Genomic DNA, 22,101 nt, shown 5'->3' with positions numbered 1-22,101 from the left:
ACTGAGTACTAAGGTACTTGGGAGGAAGGAGATTTCAATAATCTGACGCTGACCCTTCCCTAAATACGAATGCATTTTAAATCCAGAGTAGGGCAGTCATGATAACATGGCTATTGTATTTTAACTTCTGTATTCACTTGCAGATTTATCTGTGATATTTTCTCGGTGATTAAAATTTACCACTTGTTGGTTTTCACTCGGAAGGCAAATTGATATTTTCATTGCTTAACCTATTTTTCTGTGCATTTTGAGATGCAGAGAATGAGCGCTTGCTGAGATAACTTTGGGGAGAAGTATTGGTAATAAACAAAAATTCATGAACAGTTTGGTATTAAATTAAACATGATATAGTATATAATCTGTCTCTGTTATGTTAGAATTATAATTCTAGAATGATATTTTGGACTATAATCAGGTTGCATTTAAAATCTCATATTCTTTATCGTGAGTATTAAAAGATGGAATGTCATGTAATACAGTTGCTTTTCTAAATTTCACAGTTAAAACCAGTTTTCTGGTTAGCTTGTTGCTGTGTGTGTAACCGTGTCAACTTCCTGCTCCTTCATACTTCTTTTTGCCTTGAAAACTGTGAGAAGGAATCAAAGTGCAACTAAATTATAAAGCACCAACCATTATGCTTAGAGAAAGGAAATAATAGATTTAAAAATTAGCAGGCTCCCATGACAGCACAAATATGTCCCCATTGCTGCAAAACAATTTTCTGAAACTCGTCCAGAGAACTTCAAGCTGTCTAGGTAAACTGGTGTTAAGAATTCTTACTTGCTTACACTTGGAATCGGGAGATGACTCTTTATCTTATTAGAACTACTTGTTTTAGTTTTGTGATCTCTTGGCTGCCCCTCAGGCTGACTATGCACAGACCGGTCTGTGTGAAAGAGCCTTTTTATTGTAGCTTAAGTAGGGGTGTGTGTGTGTGTGTGTGTGTGTGTGTGTGTGTCTGTCTGTCTGTCTGACAGGCTTCCAGTTCCAGTGGATAACTGTCTTGCAGGGTTTTGTTTTGCTTCTGTTGGAGATCGGGAGGAGAGTAGGCATTTTGTTCACATGCGGTTGAGGCAAAATGTTTGGGATGTGGGATTTGGCTCATGTCCATTTTTCTGCCCGACTGACCTCAAATGTGATGTAGCTTTCATGAACTTTTTCAGCTTAAAAATCAGTTGTGTCTACACATTTTGAGGAAAAATAACATTATTATATAAACTAGTGGGGAAAGAGAAGAGTAGATGTATTCGTTGTTTGAAAAGTGAGATTTGTTGCTAATTCCAGGGCGAGAATGTGGAATAATTTCAGCTGTATTCATACTTGGTCTCACGAGGACTGCAGCCCGCGTCAGGCTCAGAGATCAGACTAAGTTTGTGCAAACAAAAGCCTACATGGGTTTCAGACTCAAGAACTGGTTCAGGCCTCCTGGAAAATAAACTGGGGCTTTATTTTGCAGGGTAGACCTTCTCAAAAGTAAACCTCTTTATTTTGGAGTTGACTTATTTTTGAAGGAAGCCTCTAGAATTCTGAGAACCCATGTTCTTTCAGTCCTGGAAGATGATATTGATGGAACTTTTAGTTTATTCTCTACAACTCACATTTTAGCTTATTTATAATAAACAGAAGCATAAATAAACATGGACAGATATCTGACGTCTTCAGAGATGTTCAGAGAAAAACATTTCTGGCACATTTTCTAAGCATATAAGAAAATGCCATTGTGAGAGTGAGCACTGGGTCTCGTTACCTGGGTTTTGTCTATGCCAGCTACTCTACTGTCACTCATTAGGAGCTGTATAACTTACTTACTCTTGGCCAGATAATCCTTGAAATCAAATGCATACTCTAGTAACTTACTGAGTAACAGAGTTAGAATGCCTAATTTTCAAAGATTCTATTTCTGTGTCCCCTCTTCTCTGGTCATTCTTACATATATATTTGATGATATATATTAGATCCATAAAACGATTGCTTTGACAATCAGAACAGTTCCTTGTATCAGTCAAGGTCCAATCAGTAGACAGAAGCCACAATAATTTTTTTTTTTTTGAGTAAAGCTTTTATTTGGGAACCATTTTAAATTTTCAGAAAAGTGTCAAAGATAGCAGAGAGTTCCCATATATCTCCATCCAGTTTCCCCTTCTTAACATCTTGCCATTAATTTGTCAAACTGAGAAACTGACATTAGTACCTTACTGTTAAATAAACTCCAGACTTTATTTGGATTTCATCAGTTTTTCTATTGATGTCCTCTTTCTGGTCCAGGATCCAGTCCAGGGCACCACGCTGCTTTTCATTGTCATGTCTTCCCCGACTCCTTTGGTCAGTGACACTTTCTCAGTTGCTGTTTTTCCTAACCTGGATAGTCTTGAAAAGTACTGGCCAGGTGTCCTGTAGAAGGTCCCTTATTCATTATTTGGTGTTTTTCTCATGACCAGACTGGGGTTATGGGTTTCGAAGAGAAAACCCACAGAGTTGAAGTGCCCCTCTGTCATCACATCACATTAGAGGTATCATGACATTCATATGACATCTCTGATGCTGTCATCACTTGGTTAACAACTTTCATTACTTGCTGATGTGTAGTGTCTGTTGGGTTTCTTCACATAAAGTCACTATATTTCCCTTTATAAACAAGTCACGAAGTCTAGCCTGCCCTCAAGGGTGAAGGACAGGAATTAAGCTCGTCTTTGAGGGATGAATATCTACATATGCTATTTGGAGCTTGTTTTATTTTTTAAATTTTTTTAATATATCTTTATTGATTTCAGAGAGAGGAAAGGAGAGGGTGAGAGAGAGATAGAAACATCAATGATGAGAGAGTCATTGATCGAGCCCGAAACCCGGGCATGTGCCCTGACCAGGAATCGAACCCTGATCGCCTGGATCCTAGGTCGACGCTCAACCGCTGAGCCACGCCCGGCCAGGCTGGAGCTCATTTTAAGGAAGACTTGTCTTTTCCCTATTTATTCAATCACTTATTTATATCAGCATGGTCTTGTGTATATTTATTGATATTTTGGGTTATAAACCGGTGTTATGTTATTTTTTTGCTCAAATTGTCCCAGCTTCGGAGGTAGGGAGTTCCTTCTCCTGTGTGGCTCCTGTGTCCTGTTGACCTGCCCCCGTCCTTCTGCTTGTTTGTTTGTTTGTAGCACTTCCTTACTTTCTGGTGCTAGAGGATACTCCAAGCTCATTTTGTGGTTTTCCTGCCTCAGCCCTAGAACGGCCATTGGAGAATGCTATTTAGAAACGAAGATCTGAGTGCTGGGAGTACTCACTGCTACTGGGACACACAGTAACTGTAACAGGGAGAGTTTATTAAAAAGAATTAGTATTAACTATCCCAGGGTGTTGGGGTAATGAGGGATTGGCTAGCAAGACAATGCAAGAATAGCTGACGTAAGGAGCAGCCTCCACTCCTAGGAAATAGAAGGAAGCCCCACGAGGGGTGTGACCCAGACCTTGTTAGAGAGGGCACAATGGCAGCTCACCGGATGGCAGAGGGGCTGCCACGGTACTATTCTAGCAGCACTTGCTGGAAATCTGCCCTACGGGACACTTGGGAAAGCTCTTGATGGAGAAGTGTCTTACCAGAAGCCTTCTGCCACAGAAAAGCCTTAGGGGGATATCCAGGGAAAGTTGCTGACTGGTGGGTGCTGTAGCCACAGTGTGTTCAGGATCTGGATGCTGGAGAAGCCACCCGCGCTGCAGGAACCTGGAGCTGGGCTGGAGAAGCTTCCTCTTTTGCAGAAACTGGGCTTGGTGAGAGCTCTAGGTGCCAGGGTCAGATGCCGCGGAAGACGGTCCACGGTGCTGACAGGCAGGATCTGGGGGCTGGAGAAGCCGCCTGTGCCTCGGGAGTCAGCTGAGCTAGCACACTGGAACCCCGCGGGAAACCTTCCTCCAGAATGCCCCCCGGTGCCTCTAAAGAAGATGCTTAGCACTCCGCCAGCAGGAAAAGGAAGAATATTTAAAGGGCCCATATCCGCTTTTGTGGTGCCGGCAATGAAGGATACATTTAGCACTGAAAGGCAGTAAGGTGATAACCACTGCAATCCATGCCTTTGGTTACTCAGCTCCTCCAGGCACGTTTCTGCACACATTTGAGGTCTTACATATCAACAAAACAACTCTATTTCCACCTAGTAAGATACAGCTCCCCATCTTTTAAGTAAAGACCTTCTCACTCTCTTCACCAAATGACGAAATGCAAGTCCCAACAGCTGTGTATCCATTGCTGATTAAATTAATTTCTCCTCAAATGCAGTCATAGGTCCACTGAACATTGTTGTCTAGAATAAAATAAAAATGGAAAGTGGAAAAAAGAAAATAGCATCTACAAATGAACATATCCATGTGACAGGCATATAGAAAAATATTAAAAACCACTGCAAGCGCCCTTTCTGTAATTAGTCACAGGGCTGTAGTGTGTGTGTGGCTCCCTTCTTCCACCCAGCGTTGTGCACCCACCCCCTTCTCAGCACAGGCCCTGCCTGCTTGGGGTTCTTTACGTGGTGGTGGGACTTCAACCTCCATTCCGAAGGACCTGAATTCTCAGCTGTCTTGCCTTTTAAAAAAATCGTTGATGTTTTTTTATTAACCTTTCCTAGTGGGCATGGAAGTACTAATAGGTGTCCCCCAGAGTCCCTTGGTTTCCAGACTTAGATTTCCTTTCTCCCATTGTGTAGTAGCAACCCAATTTCCTCTTGAAAATAAGGATCAATCATTTCATCCAGAAGAGTAAGTACTTTTATTTACATCAAGAGGCTAAAATGACCAGCTGGCAGTAAATTGATGACTATGACACAGAACTATATCTCTGCACTTTTTCCCCCTAATATACTTGGGAGATTAAGGAACTAACAGATAGCTTCACATGTACAGGTTTGCAAAGGCTTCCCTTGGGGACTGAATCTGCTTACCTTGTCAGTGGAGGGGAGGATTCCTACATGTGATATACATCCTGGGTCTCAATGTGTTCTCTGTATAAAAAACCCAGGTGTGTCAGAGAACTGTACAGAGTTTGTTCCCCTAGAATGAAATCAAGATTTATTTGCCTAGACTAGGACATATTGCTTCTTTTTAAATTTGATTAAATGATTTTTTTTTAAAAAAGCACACACATATTTTACTTTTATTGGCATCCTAATGTATACCCTAGCTTATATGACATTAATCTGCCTTACCTCCATCTCTCACTTCGCTCCTCTTTTTCCTGCTCTCTTTCTGTTTACCTCCCCTTTCCTGCATCAATCTCTCTGTCCCTTTGTCAACCCTCTGTTCCCCTTCCTCCCTCACGGGATGACAAACAGCTCCTGGAGGGCAGGGGCTGTGTGTTATTAATCTCTTTGGGCTCCATTGTGCCTAGTACCTGGTTGGAGCACAGTAAATGTTTGTTCCATTTAATTAGCTTAAATGAACCGTATGATTCTGTATGATTCCGAGAAGGTCGTTTGTGTATTCATGAGTGATTACTGTGTGCAGGGAACTGTATGGGATGCTGTGCATAAGGAAACAAATGTGGAATGAAGCTCATGCTTCAAGAAAAGTAGGCAGCCGTGTGAATGTCGCATCCCGGGGAAGAAACAGCCTCAGTCTTAGCGGTGGGTTGAGGAAGCATAAAGGGGAGCTGGGAAAGGCAGCTTGGGGTTCTCTGGGCGCACTGGGGCAGGCAGGGCCTCATGTACTGCTGTGGGGTGAGGGAGAACCAAAAGAAGGCGATAAAGTGTAGACTGCTCTTCCAGAAACTTAGCTGAGAAGCCAACGAGGGGGAGCAAAGAGGGAGTTAGTAGAAGGCAAATGTAGGCTCAAGGAAAGCTTTGTGTTTGTTTGCTTTTGTTTTTGGTTTAAGGTAAAAAAGATTTAGAGGCAAAGAGGAAGGTGAAAGAAGAGAGAGAGGCTGGAGATTCAGTTGAGAGAGAAGATCATTTAATTGAGGGAAGAAAGCTCCCGAGAAGATAGTTGGGGGATGCATTGGGTCCCAAGAACTGATTAGCAGAAAGTAACATCCCATTCCCAACAGTGCGGAGGAAAGAGTGGCAGGCAGAGCTGTCAATGGGTTTCTAGTATCAGGGGTGCTAGTGGGCGAGGGAGTTCATATCTGATGACCTTTCTTCATTCTCTTGGTGAACTTGGAGGAGATAATCGGCTGCTACGAAGGGGAGCAGAGGCTGGGTCAGACTGATGGTGATGACAGAGTTCTCCTTCATTGAGCACTTAGTATGTGCCAAGCATCATCATAAGGGCTTTACAGGAATGGCATTTAATACTCACAACAGACGGTAAGATGGTTACTATTCTTGTTCCTATTTTACAGGTGAACAAATGGTAGTACCGAAAAATTAAGTGACTTGCCCAAGCTTATACGCCTAGTAAACAGTGGAGACGGGCTCACATCTCATTGAGGGCCAGTAACTTTAACCACAAGGATATGGTGCCTCCGGAAGTTGGAAAGGAGGTTTAGTGAAAGTGACAAGGGGCCCTGAGAGCAGTGAGAGCAGGAGGCGGGGGCTGAAAACACCAGACAGATATTAAAATAAATTTCTTGGGAGATGTGGAGAGCGCACTAACGTTAGAGACGGTGAATTTCCAAAGACACCAATTTGGTTGGCCTCGTGTAATTTTTAATTTCCTCATTTGTAATATTAAGAATGTTGGGCCAGATTATATTTACGATCCCCTGCAAATCTGTGATTTTGTGAGTGATTTATTCCAGTAACTACATGCATGCAATCCCTGAGACCTTTCTTTCTGTTGGAAACCCTTTAAAACTTTTGTATGAGTAACAATAACACATTTGTTCTCTCAACCTATATAATCTATGATTTTCTAAATGTCTGTAGAGAAATTTATTTCTCCTCTGGCTGTAGGGCACATCCAAAACTCATGAGAAAATCCTAAGTCAGCCAGCAGCAAGCAGCCAGCAGCCAGCAAATAGTTCTCAATGCTTGTTCCCCAGGCTTTTGACATTAGGCCCAAATAGAGGCAAAAAATGGAAATTAATTTGGGTTTAGAAAATCCCAACTGGAGTTATTTAGTTACCAATAGAATTTATGGTTAAATGTACTTGGAAGTAGTGAAAACATGCCTAGGAGGCAAGACTAGCTTGACTACTTTCAGGTACCACACTAGGGGCACTGATAACCTTTTACAAAAAGCAGGCACTCAGTGAAGCACTGACTGAGCAATAAGACTTTGCCTGCAGGATATTCGAATTGGGGAATCCATTTGAAGGTTATTAAAGCCAGACATCATAAGGCACAAAGGCTAGCTTATTCCCCAGCAAGATTTGTTGTAAAGGTCTATTGACTGGACGCAGTGGTCGGATCGATGTTGTCTGGGGAGAGAAGGCACTCGGAGCCCAGTCCTGGAGGCAGGTCATTAACATGCCCATCTCTCCGTCAGAACCAGTTTAGAAATCAGGTTGATGGAGCAGCGAGAATCAGAGGAGATCATTCGGGTTCACCGGTACGGGGGCAGGGCTTTGATGGTGGGTGGGAAGGGTTGAGTTCAGAATGGTGGAGCAGAACTGCCCGAAAGCAATTTCACTGATGGGCTGCCCAAATATTTTGATAGAGGTTACGAGCAGAAGCTGCTGATTTTGCCTTCCTGAGGGAGTCTGAAATCTGTGCTGTTCTTGGTTACCCTCTGGAGGGGCAGAGAGCCTCCTCCCCACCCTTCCTCCAACCCCGATGTTGGAACTGAATTGCAATAGTCCCAGCTGCTCTCCTTTCTGAGCTGTTTCTGACCTCACTCCCCTCATGCTTCACTTGAGGATAAGAGCATCTACTTTATTCGCTTGTGAGGATTAAATGGCACGACACCTGTCCAGTGCTCAGCTCTGTGCCTGGCAGCGTAACAGTGGCCGAGTAAGTGATGCCTGCACTTTCTTGTGTGACAAATGGGGGTTACCACCAGACTTCTTAGCAGCAGCCTGGTCTTCAGACTGGGCGGTGGGTGGGGCGGCTCTTCGTGGCCGTCTCATTCAGTCCTGCAGGCCACACTCTTCTTCAGCAGAAGCTTCTCGGTCCACAGTCGGTTGCCAGCAGGCTCCACGGACAGCCCCGGTGCAGTTTTTTGCTGTGATTTCCCACGTCTGACCATGGATGTCTGTCCATCCTTACCAGATGGATTCGTATCTGGTTTATATTGCTTCTGGCGTAGTGAGAACACGAAAGACATTTATGTTACTGTGCTAATCGGTTCCCTGGCAGTGGGTGTGAAGACAAGGCTGGGCTGTCATGTTATTTCACTCTAGTCCATGTAATGTATGGATTTCTTGTTATTGTTTTTTGTTGTTTTGCATAATATCCTTCCGCATCCATTTATCAGAAAATCTTGATTCAGCCTCAAAATATAACAGAATCTAATCTTTGCTCATTGTCTGTACTGCTGCCACTCAAAGCCACGCCACCATCCTCTTTTTTGTAAGAGGCTAAATTGGTTTATATTAAGACTTATATCCTTCCCTTTGTTCCCACAGATATCAATTTAAAATATCTACTGTGTTTTGCTTAATTTAGAAGTTCTAGGTATTCTCTTTTTTAGCAACTAAATATATTTATTTAAAATAATTTTTTATTTTTCAATTACAGTTGATATACATTATTATATTGGTTTCAGGTTTACAACCCAGTGATTAGATATATAGATAATCTATAAAGTGATTACCCGAACAAATCTAGAACCCATCTGACACCGTATGTAGTTATTACAATATTATTGACTATATTCCATATGCTGTAGTTTACATTCTCATAACTGTTCTGTAACTATCAATCCCTTCACCTTTTTCACTCATCCCCCCAACCCCATCCCATCTGGCAGCCATCAAAGTGTTTTCTATCTATGAGTCTGTTTCTGTTCTACTTATTTATTTTGTTTTTTAGATTCCACATAGAATCTGGCATTTAGATTCCACAAATCATATGGCATTTGTCTTTCTCTGTCTGACTTATTTCACTTAGCATAATATCCTCTAAGCCCATCCATGTTGTTGCAGATGGCAAGATTTCATTCCTTTTTATGCCTGAGTCATATTTCATTGTATATATGTACCACTTCTTTATTCACTCATCCATTGATGAACACCTATGTTGCTTTCATATCTTGGCTGTTTTAAATAATGCTGCAATGCACATATGGGTGTATATGTCTTTTCAATTTAGTGTGTTGTGTTTCTTCAGATAAACACCCAGACGTGGAATTGCTCTTTTAGTTGGTAATCACAGTAGTCTCCTTGCTGCTGCATCTACTTGGGCCCCACTAGAGTCAGTTCTCTCTGGTGAGACCAGGCCACCTGAACCCTTGTCTCCCCACTGCTGCTCTGGGTATCACACTGCTCGGCCCCTGCCTTCCTTTCTTGGAACACACTAGTTTCATTTCTGCCTTTGTGCTTGATATTTCCTCTGCCTGGAATACTCTTCTCCCTGGATCTTTATGTGGCTGGCTTCTTAGGTCAATTAGGACTCTGCCTAAGTGCTATTACCATGAGAGTCTTTCCCTGACCTTCGTATATAAAGAGTGTTCCCCCATTACGCTTATCACATCTCCGTTTTAACTTTTGTTATGGCTCACTCATCTTTGGTGGCTTAGCAGAAGATCCCTTCCTTGCCCATAAACTAACAGCTTCCCTGAAACTGCAGAAGCCAGGAGAGGTGCACTGGGTGTGGTTTTCATGAACTTTGACGAAGATATGGATGTGGGAGTTTCTCACCCTCAAGAGAAGAAAAGTTGTAGTATAAGCATCAAGGTTCTAACTCATATTGGGGGGTGACTCCTGAAATGGTGGCCTTATGACTATGAAAGGTTTTGAAAGTCAGACCTTATTTGAGTGGAGAATGCGTAATAATTTGCCATCTAAACTTTCACAATTTACTTCTCAAGGTGGACATTTTGTATGACAATATAGAACTTAGCTGTTAATTTGTACCAAAATGATGTATGAACAGTAAGACATAAGGCAAATAAGTTCAAACTACAAGTAATTTCAAATCACATATCAACCATTTTCTTACGGCAATAATGTGCTTCCTGGCTGCTGTACTTAGAGTGAAACAACGATACTGTGTGAATTAGGTGGTCCTGTAGCCTCACTTGTTACCCTGCCTGTAAAATGGGGTGGGCTAATACCCGATTTTAGTAGAGATACATACATCTCCTCTTTTGGGGTTACGTTGTTAACTGCCTGAAATTAAGTGCTCTGGTTTATTATATAATCCGATTCATTTGTAATATGACGTTGGAGGAGAGCTCTGCGGATACCCTGACCACCAGAAAGATGAACAGGTGGGTCTTAGAGCAAATTAAACCAGAAACACTGCTGGAGGCAAATTGACAAAACTGAAGCTGTCCTACAGGGCACATCATGAGAAGGTAGGGTTCTTCAGAAAAGACAATAATGCTGAGAAAAATAGAAGGCAGCAGGAAAAGAGGAAGACCAGATATGGGATGAACTGATTCCATACAGGAAGCCACAGGCATGAGTCCACAGGAGTTGAGCAGGGCTGCTGGGGATAGGACACTGAGGCCACCGCTCCTTCAGTAGGGTCACTAGGAGTCAGAGCTGACTCAATGGCATATTCTATACACATCTTTCATGATTATGTCTGGTTTCTCATTGTTTGTGATTGTCAAAGAATTTTTTAAATACTTGAAAATTTCTTCAGTGCCAATAAGGAAAAAAGCTAACCATAGTTTTTCTTATTTGGTCAAAATATCTTTTATTTCCACTTTTAAATTATTTTATGAAATTGTATTAAGTGAAATATTAAAGGGTCTTTAAGAAGAAGAAGAAAAAGAAAAAAAGATAAAAAATGTGAACAAGAAAATGGCAATAAATACATGTCTATCAACAATTGAATCTAAAAAACAAAATAAATGGTCAAAATATCTTTTATTTCATTAAAAACCTAGTTGATTTTTTAAAGTTTAAACATTTGTATCTGTGTCCTGGAGCAAATTAATCATGTTCCACACGTGTAAAACTAATAAGCGTTAGAAAGTAATAAAACAATAAAGACTGTTCCAATAGAGTAAATACTAGAGGTTACAGGATCCTCTGGACCAAAAATAAATGGTATCATCTTAAAATTCTGTGAAAACCGAGTGGTTGTACTGCTCACTCCTGTTTCATAGAAGTAGTGGAAGTAATTGCCAAAGAAAGTTTAAATTTTAATGGAATTTATTTGCACTTCATAGACCATATCAAAGTTGAAACTTCTTTTAGACACAAGATACCATAAGCGCAGCTAAAAGAGAAGCAACAGAATGGGAAAAAAATTTTGCAACATGTAAAACAAATGATCATCCAGTTAGCATTGCGGGTTTGAGGACTGGCTTTCTTACTATGAGATTTTAAACAAAATATTTCAGACCTCTGCCCTTTGGCCTCTCACATCCAGACTGAAGATACTAAGTCCTTTCCCAGTAGTCGTCCTGGGTGCTTATCCTCAGTGCTCGCCTCCAGTCCCACCTCCTCTGGAAGCCACCTCTGCCTCTGCCCAGCGGTCCTCTGTGTTCCTAGAGCATCCTACACACTGCAACACTTACCCAGTCTTTTGTGATGAACCTCCCTGTGGACCAGTCTCTTCTAATAGATAATGAAATCTTAGCTATAGAACATGCCTTAGACAGGAGCGAATAGTAAGTGCTCCACAAACAGAACTCAGTAGCCATGGAAAATGCTTAACACATTTGTGATGAAAGAATAAATGAGCAAAGAATGAAAAGATGGCAAGACTATAAAGCAAGACATCCTGCGATAGCTCCTGAGGTTATTCTTTTGACTTCAGTGAATAAATGTAATTCTCTCAAATCCCTTACTTAACCCCGGCCTGCAGTGTGTATCCTTGAGATTGTCCTGCACTATGAAGAGGGTCATCAGTGTGCTCTCATAGAGGGACATCAACATTTGTCTTTAGACACATTGAAGAATTAACATTTCGTGCTCCTTTGGCTGGTTCCTAATTTGAGATAAGCATACACTGAAGTTATAACATGACAGTGTTGCTTTGAAAATTTATGTGGCAAACATTTTTTAAAAGAAGAATAAAGGTCCTTCTTCAGCCACTGAATAATATTGATATAAACAGCACTGGGTGGTTGTCCACAGTGACTGTTGGCACTATGTCAGCTCTCCAGCGGGGCTGTTTGACATGTGAAGGACATGAGGTTTTAGTGCTTTCAGAGATCTGGAAAATACATTTTTATTGTTCTTCTTCATGGATGGAGAGGCTTTCCAGAGTTGTTTTATTTTTAAAGCATTTGATGTTTTGAATGAGGATCTTTTCTTCTACATTAACAAAGGGAATGACACACTATAGCCTTGTTAGCCTGAAGCACAGGGAACAAAATCACAGGAGATAAAAGACACTGGGGGAACCAAGGCTTAGGAAGAAAGGGTGTGTGTTTCAGGAAGAACTGTGTTTTTTCTGCCCTTGGAGACAACAGAACATTATTTTGGTCTCTTCTAAAAGACACTCATTCTTGTAGAGATATTTTCTTGAAAGTGACTTATTTGTGCTTTGTATATTAGAATATGAAGGGTTGAGTTTCCTTCCCTATAATTTCTGTCAGAGTCACAGACTTTCCTATGTTTGTTTATTTATTTTATTTTTTTAAAAATATATCTTTATTGATTTCAGAGAGAGAGGAAGAGAGAGAGCGAGAGAGAGGGAAACGTCAATGATGAGAGTCGTCACTGATCGGCTGCCTCCTGCGTGCCCCCAACTGGGCATCGAGCTGGCAACCTGGGCATGTACCCTGACCGGGAATTGAACCGCGATCTCCTCGATCCTAGGTTGATGCTCAACCGCTGAGCCACATCCACCCAGGCAACTTTCCTATGTTTAAAGTCAATGGAGAACATCACGTGAAGATTCCATGTAAAAATATATTTTCAAATCAGTATAGCTGAGTGATATATTCTCATAGATACTTGACATTTATAAGTTAAGAGGACTTATAGTCTTAGTTACTTCAAACAGCTACCCTGATGAGGGTAGTTATGTATTATTAGCTGACATCACTTTCCCTATGATAAACTTGAGTTCCAAGATTCAGTACCTTATCCTGCTGTATCTGGGAGAAGGGGTCCACAAGGCTCTTAAATCTCGTATAGTTCTACAGTTTGATTTCTTAGATCCCCCAGATATTAAGCCAAGATGAAAAAATGAAAAAAAAAATCAGAAAAACAGAAACAACAACAGATAAAAACTGAACTCTTTCATCTAGAATTTGTTTAGCTCTAACACAAGTACACAGAATTAGCACTTTTGTGGTTCTCTATAATTCAGAACCAATTGCTTTTTCAAAGTATCTCGTATTTCAAAATGTGTTTCAAGGTTGCTCTGTGGTCTTAGTGGACATAGATTCCCTGAGGCAAAATGAAGCCATTGGGATTGGTGCCTACTAATATGGCAAGATTCTCCAGATTTTACTAATGACTATCTATTTTTTTATGCTAAGGGAAGGATGACTATGAAGTTTATGTGTTTGTAAGTTTCTCCTTTTGCATTTCCGAGCCTCGTGGCCTATAACTCTGGACACATTAATCTTTAGCAAGTGGGGAATTTCTGAATCCAGTTTTGAACTAGCATCTAAGAATTCGATGTAAGATGCAGGGTTTCAAGACACACCCGAGCCTTTTCCAATTGGCTTTGTAAAGACGGATGAAAAGTGATACCGTGATACCGGGGCCTGTTTTTACTTCATGGAGTTACTGGGAAGTTTGTTTTTAAAGTTTGAATTGTGATGAACCAAGTTGTGTTTTGGGGCATGCATGATTCATGCAAGACAAACAAACAGTACAAACCAACGACAGATCTGTTGTTCCAGTTTCACGTACAGCCGGGGGACGTTTTTCTTGAGTGTTCATTTTCCTGGGCTGGAGGTTCCAGTGTGTCAGCCCCGGAATAAAATTTCTGCCGCTCTTAGGTCTGTGCGTGTCACACACATCAGCAAGTCCTTTTTTTGTAATTAGTACATTCCAACCATCTCCATCTTACAAAAAGAAGATGAAGTGTGACAAAGGTCGAGGATTTCCTCAAGGTCCCATGGCTGTGAAGTGATGGTGGCCCGGCTGGAGTCCAGGTCTGTCTGATGCTAAGTCACTGTACTTCCTCCTTGGGCCAGGGGGTGATTGATGAATTTTGTAACAAGGTGAACTTGAGGGTACACATGACTGCATCACTCCTTTCTTAATGAGAAAATGATTTCACCCTTTCCCTTCCTTTCTTTATTTTCTGATGCAAGTCCTTCGAATGAAACAATTTATTAACATGCCCTGTTCCTTCTCACCAGCATCTCTCACTCTGGTGTTTCTGTTCATCTCTAACTGCCCCTTTCCTTATTCTTTGTCTACACAAAGACAGGAGATGTACTGAACTGTCTCCCTTTTGTTCACAGATGCTTCCTAATGCCTTGCTTTTATTAACGTCTTGTGTGGCTGTGGACGCGTCATTCCATGTCAAAACCATTCTGATGAACCTGCTACTAACACTCCGAAGCCTGGGAAGGTTGTTTGGGGCAAACAAGTATTATTTCTCAAACACACGTGAGACTCTTGTCGTAGGATGTCCTCCTTTAGAAACCAGGCAGAAGCAGTTAATGGGCACTAATCCGGGTTTTGTCATTGACGAGCATCACTTCCCCGGGATGGTCTGAGTGGGGTGGGGGTGAAGATCGCAGCTCTGGAGGCCTTGATAGGTTGGGGTTTATGCCTTGCTTTTGCCTCTTGAGCACTTGAGTGACTTTGAGCAAATTATCATGAGTCTATTTTGCACACGAATGTTGGAATAATTATACCTGGTAACATTGAGCGTTATTGTGAGGTTTAAATAAAATAGCTGCATAGAGATGACACACGTTTGAAACTTCTCTCTCTCCTCACCCTTCACATGGAAAATGAGACTGAGGGTTGGAAGTGAGTTAGGAGAGGAGAATGTGCCTAGAATTGTTACGGTGGATTTATAGGCTTCTCTGCTTGTGAAAGTTAGTTATAGTGCTCTACACGAGCAAGCACATTCATTCATTCACCAAATTGATCTTGAGCACCAGCTGTTCCCGGTGATATGTGTGCCTAGTGTTCAGGTCTGTGGACTCCCAAACCTAATGACATCAATACTATTTTCAGTGAGCTTATTGGCTTTTTTTGTTTGCATAGAATCATTATTGATTTACAAAGCTCTGCAGATCTGAGCATCTCCTTAATTTTCTTTTCTTTTTGAGAAATGCCCTGTGGTCTTACTACTGAGGTAATTTCCTACTTCCAGTGCCTCTAAATATTGAGTCATTGGCTTACCCCATAAGTTTGCTCATGAAAGGTCTTATCATTTGTTGCTCTGCCTTAGTGGATCATATTAGATGAAAAACACAATTGTGAGATGTTATGTTTAACCAAAATTTATAATTTCACTACTTCAGGAGCTGAGTGGTCTGAGAAGTGCTTGGACTTCTGTTTTCACAAAGTCTTAGATCTGAATATTGATGCCACCACTTACTGGTTGGGTGTTTTGGGACATTTTACTGAAATGTTCTCATCTTAAATATGCTCTGTGTGCTAAATTTGACCATGATACCCCCCTTGTTGTAATTGCTGTGAGAACTGGAAAGAGGTGTGTAAAGCATGGAGCACAGGATCTGGCACAATATAAATGCTTAGCAGATCAAACCACTTTAAACCTAATTTTTTGCTTGCTTTTCTCATAGTGCCAAATGATACATGTTGATTGTAGAACATCTAGTTAATCCAAATGAATGAAAGAAAATCATATATGCTCTTAAGACCCATTGATACCCAGTGGTACCATTTGACAATAGAGCTTTTCAGTATCTGTCCCTGTCTCTGCCTATCTCACGATCCCTCTTCTCCCTCCTTCCCCAGATATTAGATTAACCATATATAATTGCTGATATTTGGCCATTTTTGACCTAAATTAATGAGTTTCATCTGGTTCATTCTTAATATACTGCTGAAGTTGAGTCATGTGGCCCATACAGTTTTTAATCTACTTTTTACAATTATGATATTGCTAACATCTTCCAAGTTCATTAAATATTCTTCTATAATATCACTTTTAATTGATGCATAATATTCCATTATATGATTATACCAAAATTAATAGTCTTCTAATACCAGAAAATTAGGTTGTTTTCAATTTTTTTTTTTTTAATTATGAACAGTGCTGGGATAAACATCCTTACAGCTTTGGAGGGAGTATAGTGGTTTAGGATACAGAGCCTGAAGACAGATCTTCTGCCTCACTGCTCACTACCTGTGTAACTTTAAGCAAGTCACCTGGACCACAGTTCCTTCATCTATAAAACGGAGACAACAATACTCCATAGGGTCACCGTGAGAGTTCATCTGTCTCAAGTGCTTTAGAACGTGGCTATGGGCACACTGTATTAGAGTTAATTACTGTAAATTGTTATTGTCTTTACACATATACACTTATTTCTTTAGGAAAAATCCCCAAAGAGGAATTTATGAATGAAGGGCTTTTGATACACTTTTTCTGGACCAATCTCTAAAATGGATGCGGTAATCTGTTCTCCCATAGTGCCTAAGAGCAGCGGTTTCCGTGAAAAGGGAGAGGTTATGATCGTCATTATCATTACTCCGCTTCATGCCCCAGGGTGCACAGTTTTTCAGTTTGCTGTCTCTGAACTCAGAATGCTTCTGACCATTATTGTCAACCAGTGACTGCTGGGACATGGTGGTACGAAGCCTTTTACAACTCCTAAGATCAAGAAAGGGTGTCAGTGTGTCTAAACGCCTAGGAAAGTCAGTCTTATTTGAGAGATATGAAGAGATGTAAGTGGATGTCATAGAATATATATAACGCTGTTTTCAGAGAGCATCTCAAATTGGGCCTGAGAGATGTACCTGAAGGACAGAGGTTCCTGGTCTGAGTTTCGAAGACTGGGGAGACAGAGGGAGAGGACATATATAATATCTCTCCATCTCTGCTTATTTTCTAAACTTCTTGTTGTGCCTGTGGCTAAGAGATATGATAGTGGCTGTGATACAGCAGCATAGAAGCCCAAGAAGGCATTCATAGACACTTGCTATTTAAAAGCCTTTTGGCAATTGCAAGTATCACTCGCTCTGAATGTAATACCTCCTGCAGCCTCCCTCCCCTTCCAGGCCCTCTCTTTGTATGTACAGATCCTCACCCTTTGCCTAAATATGCACACTCTGCCTTTAAGCCCAAGCTTGGGCATCTTGTTAGCTGGGCAGCCTTTCCTGACACTAGCGCTGGTTAAGTGTCATTTCCGTAGTTTCAGTGGCACCTTGTCGATATCCTTGCCCGATTGCTCATCCCAGGCTATTTTATTGCCTAGTGACTTGATGCCGCTGCCACTAAACTGTAAGGTCCTAGAAGCATGCGCTCTTTAATTCTTTCAACTCTAGGCCGAGTACCATGGCTGGCACCTGGCAGGTGCTCAGGAGTTATCCCTCGAGTGAGATTCAACACCCAGCCCATGAGTGCAACCTGCGGTGACTGTCCTCATTTGAAATTATAGCCATAGGGGCTGAAGGGTGAGAGGATTCAGTGCTCTACGAGGTGTCACTGGGGGCGGTAGCATGGACTGTATTCTCCTGATATTACTCAGTAGTATAAAATCCCCTTTATTTCCAACTTATCATGAGAGATTAATAGAGCGAGCTGACCGTGCTCTCTGAGACCGTCTTGAACTGTCCCCTGACACATCTGCAGGAGTCTGGGCGCACTGCCTCTGACAGCCGTTTCTAGCTGTTAGCACAGTAAGTTGAAAATGAGTCCTCACACCCGTACTCAAATTTGTTTTTTTCAATTTAATCAGAAGCACAGTTTTGTTTATCTGCCTTTTCTTGTTAGGAACGTCAAGCTATTTCAATGTTAACTACATTTTTTTAAGTGGTCCATGGGAGTAACCAGCCCGGTCACTTTCTCTTGAGGAGCGAAACACTTGCCTCTTGAGGTTAGAGTGAGGTGTTAAGTAAAAGAAGTCAGATGATTTGGGCCTGGATTCTCTCAGACTGCCTTCCCAGGCACGGCACTTGAATTCAGGATAATTGGCTCAGCTTGGCACAAAACAGAGGGAACAAACTCTGCCTGTTTTCTAGACAGTCAGCATACCCTTGACTGTGTAGTAACCAGGGAAGAAAGCTGGCTTTTGTGTGATGAACTGTGTAACTCGCTGGGATACGTTTAAAAATGGATGTGTTGAAGTGGTTAAATATGACAAATGAAGAAAGGAAGTCACAGTGATGGCTAAATGCAAGCCAGGCTTCTGTGTCCCACTCATTCCACTTCCTGCCTATTTGTCTGTACACGTCTGTATGTGGATTTCCCCCCAGCGTAGCCCCTGTTGGTGCCCAGTGAATACACTGTGAGGCCCATGTATGAGGGGCCTTTTAGGGAAATACAGCCCCAAGGGGAGAAGCTGTCACTTCAAAGCATACCACAGTGCTTAGCTATGGCCAGGAAATTAACCATGTCGGCATGATGGTATTCTTTTAAAAGCTCGAAACCCATCCTTTGATGCTGACAGTTATCAATTTCTGCTATAAACTCGCTTCTATCATGAGATATATTTTGGGTTTTCCTTTTTGTTTTTTAATTGAGTCCTAAGAAAATAGAACTGGTGTCTCCGCCTGACTGCTCTGCTGGGAGAGAAGCTGCCGGATGGGATGTGGAAATCCCATTCAGAGGCGAGGAGAGACCAGCTCTGTCCCCTCCGCAGCTCTTCCTGCCACTCACCTGTCGTTGTCAAACATACAGTAGTTTCTAAAACATACGGGCTCCAACCCACCCTTAGCACAGTGTCACAGTGGGGAACAAGAACTCTTAACTCGTCATGATTTTTTTTAATGCTTTTGACTTGATCTTGATGCCCTTATCAAGGTAATGTTAGTAGCTAAAATTATTTTTTGTGTGTCAGTCCATTAATCCTCTACTAAATAGAAGGGAAAAAATGGATATTTAGTATCTGAGGCTCCTGGAAGTTGAGAGGGATATGGAAACTTTGGAGAGGATAGGGCAAAAAATAAAATAAAATAATAAACTTTTAAAAAATAAGTAAAAGTATTGGGGCTATCGCATTTAATCTAGCAAAGAGCTAGGTCAAGGATGCACTCACGTTCCAGGGATAAGATCATTTGTAATACAGAGAATAGTGATGCACCAACTATACTGTAGGGACAGGCAGAAAAAGGATCACATTATAGGATGACAGATTTGGCTTATATGGAGTGAAGATTTCCCTTCCTCTTAGGGTGGATGAACCAGGGAACAAGTTATAAAGGACCATGGGATTTACTTTGGTGGGCCTTAAGAACAGGTAGATTCTTCTCTAACTGGGATCACTGAAAGGATATAAAGGAACATACTAGGTAATTTTTTTTAAAAAAGAATATATCCTAGATCGAAAGAGTTACAATTGAAAATTTTTTTTTCTATATCCATAGGCAATAAAAGAAACAACTCATATGACTAACAATTAGGCTTAAATCTCATCTTGGAACTACCAGCTAATCTTATTTTCTGAAAGGAGATTGTGAGCTCTTAGGTAATTGCTTTCTTGATCTGCTTTAGGTTCAATAACTCTCTCTCATTGTTTTAATTGCATTAAAGTATGTTTATTAAAGTAATAATGAGACCAAAGCCATACTGATTAAAAACAGAATTATTCATTTAAACCTTTTGATATTATGAAACAAAAGATAGGTTCTCATATTGGAAGATGAATCCTGTACATCTAATTTGTTGGTTTGCCACGTGCCTAGGTGTTTTTTCCCCCCAATAGTTTATTTGAGGTCTGTTGAAGTTACCAAATTTTTATGAAATGACACTTTTTATTTTTTTATCATAAAAGCAATTTATCCTAAGAGCTCTAGGCAGGGTGCATCTTCCCCAGTGATTCTTATAGCATCTAATTAATAAATAAATGCACAGCGGGCTGGGCAGTGCATATTAAGAGTAGGTTTTGCTTGTCGTCACTGTTTATCATTTTTAGACTCTTTGGGATTGAAGTTTTTTTCCCCTTCCCTGCTCCCCTTTGCCTCCTCATTGACTTGAATTACAGCCACTCTTCCTTTCCTTTGAAACTGTGCTTTTACATCTATCTTTCAGATGCTGTTTTTTGCCTTTGTCTTACCTGGTTTCATTTGCCTAGTACATCCTTATTTGCTGTCCATTTTATATTTCAGAGTTGTTTTATTTTTTAAAATAAGGCAGTGAGTTGAAACGTTTCAGCCGATTTTTCCCCCTGCCTTTTCTGCTTATCCCCCAGTTGCACATATTTTGATAGATACCTTGAAAGCAGATCAGCTGTTTGCTTTGAAAGAGCCCAGCCCAGCCCTGGAGCAGGGTCATCCACTCCTCAGTGGCTCTGCCTGCGGGCCCCTCTTGGTCTCATGACCACTGCCTGAGGTCAGCCCCTCACTCATCTCCTGATCTCCTGCCATTCCTCTTGCCCGGCACTCCTGCCTGTCACTTTCTGCTCCGTTCTGCCCTTTCCTCACACTGTAGCCAGCTGACCTTACTACGAGACAAACCTGCAGTGTTCCTCGTTGCTTAAACCCTTCACTACCAATTCCTTGTCCAAAAGGTGCAATCCAGACTCGTTAGTGTGCGTAAGAGCACCTGCATGAGCTGACCATTCCCATAGGCAGCCTCCCCGCCCCCTACAGTGGCTCCCCCCCCCCGCCCCCGGCCAGTCACCCCGCCACGTCAAACCCAACATCCCAGGTGCAGGAACAGGCTGAGCAAAGGCGCAGAGTGGGAAAATGTAGCTGGGCTTCAGCAGTGGCGTGACGGGAAGTGGCTTGCTCAGTGCTGAGCATCCGTGCGGGAGGCGTGCCCTGGGCTGGTGCTTGGGCCCTGATGCCCAGCTAGGGAATGGCAATGAAGGCGCCATCAGGCCATGTTTTCTATGAGGGAGAGAAAAGCTGAGTGTGAAGAGCTTGCCTTCACCCATCCCATACTCTAATGTCCCCCCTGTTTCTTTCCCCAACCTCAGCCTGTGATGGCGACCACTGGGGGCCTCACTGCAGCAGCCGGTGCCAGTGCAAAAACAGGGCCCTGTGCAACCCCATCACGGGGGCCTGCCACTGCGCCGCGGGCTTCCGGGGCTGGCGCTGCGAGGACCGCTGTGAGCAGGGCACCTATGGGAACGACTGTCATCAGAGGTGCCAGTGCCAGAACGGAGCCACCTGCGATCACGTCACCGGGGAATGCCGCTGCCCACCCGGGTACACCGGAGCATTGTGAGTGACATCCCGCTGCGCGGCATGGCAGAACTCACCCCCTCCTGCGTTCGCGACACTGCTGTCACCTTACTCCTGTGCTTCCGTTTCTGTGGCGGCCTGAAGCTCACTGAGAGGGCGGGAGTCCTGCCCAGATGCGGACATCGGCAGTGATGGCCGCGTGAAGGTCCTGCTGTCTGACCCGTGAGCATCAGAGCCCAGCAGAGGCTCAGGGCCATTGCCCAGGCTTTGTTCTCCGCAGGACAAAGCTAGAGAGGCCCGGGGGGCTGTGCTGGATGGCAGTATTTGGGGGTCGTTGGGAAAGGTTTAAAGTTACACTTTGCATCTCCCACAGTCACATTCCTTTCACACTGCTGGTGCTAATGGCCCGTGTTGTTCTGTTCTGTGTGGCAGATTAATTAGCTGGATAAAACTGGATGGGCTCAGTGCCTTAGAAAAGAGGAAAGGGAGACGATGCTAGAAATAGTCCATGATAAAAGGTTACCTGGGATACTTAATGCCCACAGACTGCACGTTGCTTTGTGAATATAAAAGTCTCTATCACATCTGTGCGGGATATGTGCACACAGGTAGTTTAACTCCTTCTGGACAGCAGTGAAGCAACCACTTAACTCCACCACTTTCTTCGTGGGAAGGACATTCTTCAGTTTGCTTGTGTGGATGGTCCCCAACTTAACAATGCTTCAGCTTAACCATTTTTCAATTTCATGATGATGTGAAGCAATATGCATTCAGTAGAAACCGTACTTTGAATTTTGAATATTGATCTTCTCTCAGACTGGTGATATGTGGTATGACGCTCCCTGGTGATGCTGGGCAGTGGCCAGGAGCCACAGCCCCCC

At 42.3% G+C, this 22,101-nt stretch overlaps 1 protein-coding gene across 1 annotated transcript in view; it reads left to right on the top strand.

Annotated features, from left to right (window-relative positions):
* MEGF10 (multiple EGF like domains 10) overlaps positions 1 to 22,101 on the top strand; it is a 155,520-nt gene that overhangs the window by 76,041 nt on the left and 57,378 nt on the right. Inside the window, exon 6 of the mRNA XM_081131156.1 lies at positions 21,013 to 21,259. Within this exon, the coding sequence (XP_080987282.1) occupies positions 21,013 to 21,259 (247 nt within the window). The remainder of the gene's footprint in view (positions 1 to 21,012; positions 21,260 to 22,101) is intronic.

The sequence above is a fragment of the Miniopterus schreibersii genome (genome assembly GCF_964146895.1).
Source record: "Miniopterus schreibersii genome assembly, chromosome: 3".
Classification (NCBI taxonomy): domain Eukaryota; kingdom Metazoa; phylum Chordata; class Mammalia; order Chiroptera; family Miniopteridae; genus Miniopterus; species Miniopterus schreibersii.
The sequence above is the reverse complement of the archived record's forward strand: the minus strand, read 5'-3'. Positions and strand labels throughout refer to the sequence as shown.